This window comes from Anticarsia gemmatalis, chromosome 9, assembly GCF_050436995.1.
Source record: "Anticarsia gemmatalis isolate Benzon Research Colony breed Stoneville strain chromosome 9, ilAntGemm2 primary, whole genome shotgun sequence".
Classification (NCBI taxonomy): domain Eukaryota; kingdom Metazoa; phylum Arthropoda; class Insecta; order Lepidoptera; family Erebidae; genus Anticarsia; species Anticarsia gemmatalis.
The window spans coordinates 2,370,049-2,375,287 of NC_134753.1; the positions used below are offsets into that span (position 1 = coordinate 2,370,049).

At 33.3% G+C, this 5,239-nt stretch overlaps 2 protein-coding genes across 2 annotated transcripts; one reads left to right on the forward strand and one right to left on the reverse strand.

Moving 5' to 3' along the window:
• Nucleotides 1–932: 932 nt before the first annotated feature.
• Nucleotides 933–2,097, reverse strand: LOC142975701 (uncharacterized). The gene has a single exon (XM_076118701.1). The coding sequence runs from the start codon at nucleotides 2,077–2,079 to the stop codon at nucleotides 1,324–1,326; it is 756 nt and encodes a 251-aa protein (XP_075974816.1). The 5' UTR covers nucleotides 2,080–2,097; the 3' UTR covers nucleotides 933–1,323.
• A 712-nt stretch (nucleotides 2,098–2,809) lies between these two features.
• LOC142975741 (zinc finger and BTB domain-containing protein 41-like) lies at nucleotides 2,810–4,509 on the forward strand. Its single transcript, XM_076118775.1, has 2 exons — nucleotides 2,810–3,103; nucleotides 3,454–4,509. The coding sequence occupies exons 1-2, from the start codon at nucleotides 2,972–2,974 to the stop codon at nucleotides 4,426–4,428; spliced, it is 1,107 nt and encodes a 368-aa protein (XP_075974890.1). The 5' UTR covers nucleotides 2,810–2,971; the 3' UTR covers nucleotides 4,429–4,509.
• The last annotated feature ends 730 nt before the right edge of the window (nucleotides 4,510–5,239 follow it).

The window sequence follows — 5,239 nt, forward strand, 5'->3', positions numbered from 1 at the left end:
GAATGAAACAGACACGGAAAATGTGTTTATTTTGATGGAAACGCTGGGACGGGGCGGCCTAGAACGACATACACAGAGGTTAAGGATGAAAATTTCATCCACTATACACCGGACCTTGAATTTAATGCAAGGTCCGGTGAGTAGTCTCGTAACCAGCGCTCCTGTATGATAACATGTATGAATGTTAATGAGACGAGGAAAGTTTATAAGTATCGTACCACGTGGAGTTCTTTAGAATTGGCTATCCATAGAGAAAAAAAAAGGCGTGATTTTATGTATGTATCTAACAAATGTTCTGTAATCTGAAATGACGTACTTACGTAACACCTCGCTTTCCTCCCTCTCGAAGCCTTCGTCTTCATATTTGTCACTAACACGAACTCGTTACACGACTAACTTGCATTGAAATAACTGTAATGAATTTAATGTTACCTACCTTCAAATATATTTTAAAAATCGAAGCTCGTTTGTATTATACACACGCTACACGTAACGCCATCTATTGATGTTCACAGTAACTATAAATAAGGATATATAAAAAAAAATCTTTGTGCATGCTTAAATTTATTGCTGTAATGACACTGAAAATTTTATAAAAATAAGTATTAATATAAAGTAAAAATATATATTTATATCAGCCTAGCCTTTTTTCCAAACTATGTTGCAGTGGGCTTCCATTCTCACCGAGCGCAGATGAATATCAGTATTTTACATGGAGCAACTGCCTATCTGACCTCAACAACCTTACCTGGGTTATACCATAATACCCCTTGATATAAAGTAATAATGTAATATTAAAGAATGCATTTACTTCCAACACAAAAATTGTTAGAGATATGATGACAGGCGATAATCTAAGTTCATGGGCCTGGCGAAAATTCATCTCTGATCATGAGATACAGCCTGATAACAGACAGACAGAAATTTAATACTCAGTAAAAATATTGTTTATTCTAATTATAATACATGCTTATAAGGGTCTGAGCAGACAAACAACAACTGTCAACATACTAACCACTGTTTTTGGTAATAAAAATATGTTAGGTTGGAGAATTTTAATAAAATCTCTTTGGCTTCAAGAATCACAAATGAGTACACAGTTTATTAGGTTTCTTTCAGTGAGCTCGTGAGGTACCCAAATATCAAGCTTTTTTGTGTAGACAAAAGATTTTATTACAAGTTCATACATACTATAAGGCAAAAAGACTTTTTCCCCGACCTAATATTTGTGATGATCAGTGATTATTGTCTGCAAATGAAAGTCTTTTGTCTGCTCAGATCAGACTTAAACTATAAAAAAATTACAAATAAAATTTATCTATCTTAGTTAAAGTTAAGAGGTATATTCGGCCAGTATTCCGGTTTGTCCTTATCACAATCACTGAGGAACTGAGATTGAACTGACGTCTCTAACGCCGCTATCCTTTGCCATCTCTCTCCATACAACTCTTGAAGCACTTTGTCATTATCTTCCGGATCTTTCACAGGTGTGGCTTCCATTTCTTTCAACAATTGTTGATCAGTATCGTACAAAGCCTTTAATCTCTCACGTTCCCGTTTAGCATCATCTTTATACTTCTTATTGTTCATTAGAAACTGTATAAACTCCTCACTCACTTCAAAATTTACGTCTTCGTCGTCTTCTTGGGCTTCTTCTTCGTTATGACTTTCCATTGTACTTTCTGCGATGTCCTCATTGTCTGACTCTTGTTTAATATTCACGTCCCTTTCTTGCTTTACATTTACTTCTAAATCTTGACCTTTCGTGTAGTTTTTACGTATAATTTCGTGTAATAATCGATTCTCGTACTCCAAAGCTGTAGCTTTCGACTTCCAGTACGCGACCTGATGTTTTAATTGCCATGTAGCAGCGTGTGTAAAGCTTTCTGCCCAAGAGGACATGGTGTAATTGGAAAATTGCAACGGAACAGTTGGTTTACTGATATTGCCCGGTTTTTTCTTGTTACCCTTCCGTTTGTTTTTATTCTTATTTTTGTGCGACTTTATTCGCCGACGGCGAGGGTTGGTTTGTAAGTTTTTGGAATCATTCTGTTCGTCTTCGGGTGGCTGAGAAAACATCGCAGTTTTAACTGTCAGTGTCACTTATCAAATTTGACAGAGCACACAACAAGGTTGACGTTATTCTTAACGTGGAGAATTTTAATGTTGATAAAATTACTTACAATACTAAGATAAAAAATGTAATTATATGAACACGAATCAGTAAAACATGAATACGATAAAAGCTATTGCAGTTTTTCTCAAAGCATTAGGCACATAACTTTTTAGTTTCGTTTTCACAAGCATATAATGAAAATCTTGTACGCTTTATAGTTAAGCTATCATAAGTTGAACTGGGACTGGGGCTATTCGAGCTATAATAGCCACAAGGCTAGTAAAAATAGGCAATTCATTTTGATAAATATAAACATTTTGAGTTTAATAATTTTACTTACAGATTATTAACAACAAGTTTTTGGTATGAACTTACTACTAGGTATGCTAGTCAAGGCTTACCTTGCATGCCATCAGACGTAACAAAGCTTATAGGGCTTCTTATGGACTTTATAATTCAGTGCCCTAGACACTAAATCTTTTACACACAGTTGTTAAAATTTTGTCAACGTGCAATATACAATTAATAAACGCTAATGAACAACGATATTTCAACATTTTTAAACTTTTACGATTGAGTTAGTCAGATAGGTACGTATAATGTTAACTCTCTAGACGTGACAAATCGTACCTAATTGTACTGGTTGATAAAATTTCATAAAAAATCTGACATTTTATTCTAACGTGTAAAGAACTTAATCATTATTTGTTTTTAAATCCATTTACAAATCTACATGGCAACACTATTATTTCCGATATTGACGTGTGCATGACATTTACGATACAATTCGATGAAAACGAAAACAAAAAACAATAATTTATTTACTATTGATCACAGTGAAAGATAATAAACACAATGGAGTATAAATCTCGGTGTCGAACTTGTTTGGGAAGTGAAAAAGAAATGCGCCATATACACTCCAGCGTTAGAATAGCCGGCGAAGATGTTCATTTGTCTGATATTTTACAGAATTTTTATAATTATAAGGTAAATAATCGATTAACTAAATGTCCTGAATGCTTTCAGTGTTATATTTTCAAAAGAGTAACGTAGAAGTATTGTTTCCGTTTTATAATCGACTTTTTAGCATTATGTTAGGACATTTTAAACACTGAACCTTTAGTTTACTATACTTAGGAACTATTACTACTTAATCTTATGATTTTATATTGTTTATTGCATAGTCATACACATAATAGTATCTAACTTCTTTCACCAAATGAATATATTCAAATACCTATATTTTTTGTCTTATCAGATTCTGCCTTTCTATTTATTCTTATATTATACTCACTTTGAAGCATTAATCTAACATGATTCTCTTTGTTAAATTACAGGTAATGCCAGACCCAATATATCCAGAGAACATTTGTATCAACTGTGTCCATCAGCTTACAATAACATACTCTTTCAAAGTACTTATAGAATCTAGTTCAAAAACCATAATTGATAGCTTAAACCTCCTTGAATCAGCCAGCGACAATTACGATTGCAACTACGAATCTGATGACCAAAAACCAAACTGCCATATAAAAGTAAAAAAAAGAAAAATTAAGAAAATAGAACCCATTGAAGATGAAATGAGATTATTGTTCTGTGTTGAATGCAAGGCTGAGTTTCATTCGATTAAATCCTTAAATGACCATTGTACTGCACATCATCCAACGAAATCAGATATCGGAAGAGATTGTGAATATTGTAATGAAAAGTTTGAAGACTTTCGGTCCCTAGTCTTGCATAGAAAGCTACACTTGAAACCATACTTGTGTGAAAACTGCTGGGAAGGTTTCTACAGTGTGGATGAACTTAACTCTCACTCTTGTAGACCAAATGTTGAAAATAAGGAGAAGAACAAGTCTGAAAGAGTGCTACGTCAATGTGATCAGTGTGGGAAGTCTTACCCTCCAGGTTATATAAGAATACACATGTTAACCCACAGTAGTGATCGTCCATACAGCTGTAAGTTTTGCCCAAAGAAATTCAAAGTCCCTGGAGGACTGCATTCTCACGTACTATGGAACCATAAGAGAACTCGTAACCACAAATGTGAAGTGTGTAATGCTACATTCATATCGTCGAGTTCAAGAAGCTCTCATATACGTAAAAATCATTTGAAGGAGAAGAAATACAGATGTGATAGTTGTGGGAAACGGTTTTTCTCTAAATCAGAACTACAAAGACATTCGCTCACTCATACGGGAGTTAAGAATTTTCATTGCCATTTATGTGATAAATCATATCAAACTAGATATGGATTGAATGTGCATTTGAAGTCTCATTCGCAAATTAATATGAATGTGTTGAATTTGTAAAACAAAGTACAAAAATGTTAACTGATTGATCTCATTTATTTATGCAACTAGATGTAGAAGATAATATAGGTTTTGAAACACTATGTGACTTTTATTGTTTAACTAAGGTCAACCGATACTTTTGTATCAAATTAGCTTCATGATATGAATATGACATAGTTCAAATCAAACAATATTGACAAAATCATTGAGATAACCCATTGACTGTACATGACCCACTGATAGGCATGACTACTTCGTAAATTTATAAAACTGGGGCTTGAAGTTACGATACTATACATGTATATATAACCCTTGGGTGAGTTTCGAACACAAAAAAGTATTTTATATTATTATGAAAAATATAAAATAGAAACAATGATATAATATGTTTACTTACCAAACACAACACATCTTCGATTTTCGTTTGCACATATCGTCGCTTAGGTAACAATACCGCGTAAGTCGAAAATTGGTCATATGACGTTTTATACTTCATTGGATAGATTTTGTCAGCGCGCATCGAATGATGTTAGATTTTTTTTTAAATTGTCCAATCTTGAACGAACTTAATATCTATTTATATATTCAGTACACATGTCAGAAGTATTTCAAAGATAATAATCAGTTTTTTATCTCTCCTGGAAACATGTCAAATTTAACTTGCGCGGTATTGTTACCTAAGCGACGATATGGGGTAGTCTCTCTAATCTTAGCTTCACAGTAAACATATTAAATTAAATGCACAAAATATGTTTTTTCATTCACCTTTCGTATACACACTAGCATTTAGCAGAAATCAATTGAGGGTAGTCAACAAAAACTTTCAAAA

Excerpts from the sequence above, each read along its gene's own strand:
- LOC142975701 (XM_076118701.1), bottom strand. The coding sequence starts at position 2,079 with ATGTTTTCTCAGCCACCCGAAGACGAACAGAATGATTCCAAAAACTTA.
- LOC142975741 (XM_076118775.1), top strand. The coding sequence starts at position 2,972 with ATGGAGTATAAATCTCGGTGTCGAACTTGTTTGGGAAGTGAAAAAGAA. Across the intron at positions 3,104-3,453 it reads AGAATTTTTATAATTATAAG|GTAATGCCAGACCCAATATA; the intron begins GTAAATAATCGA and ends GTTAAATTACAG.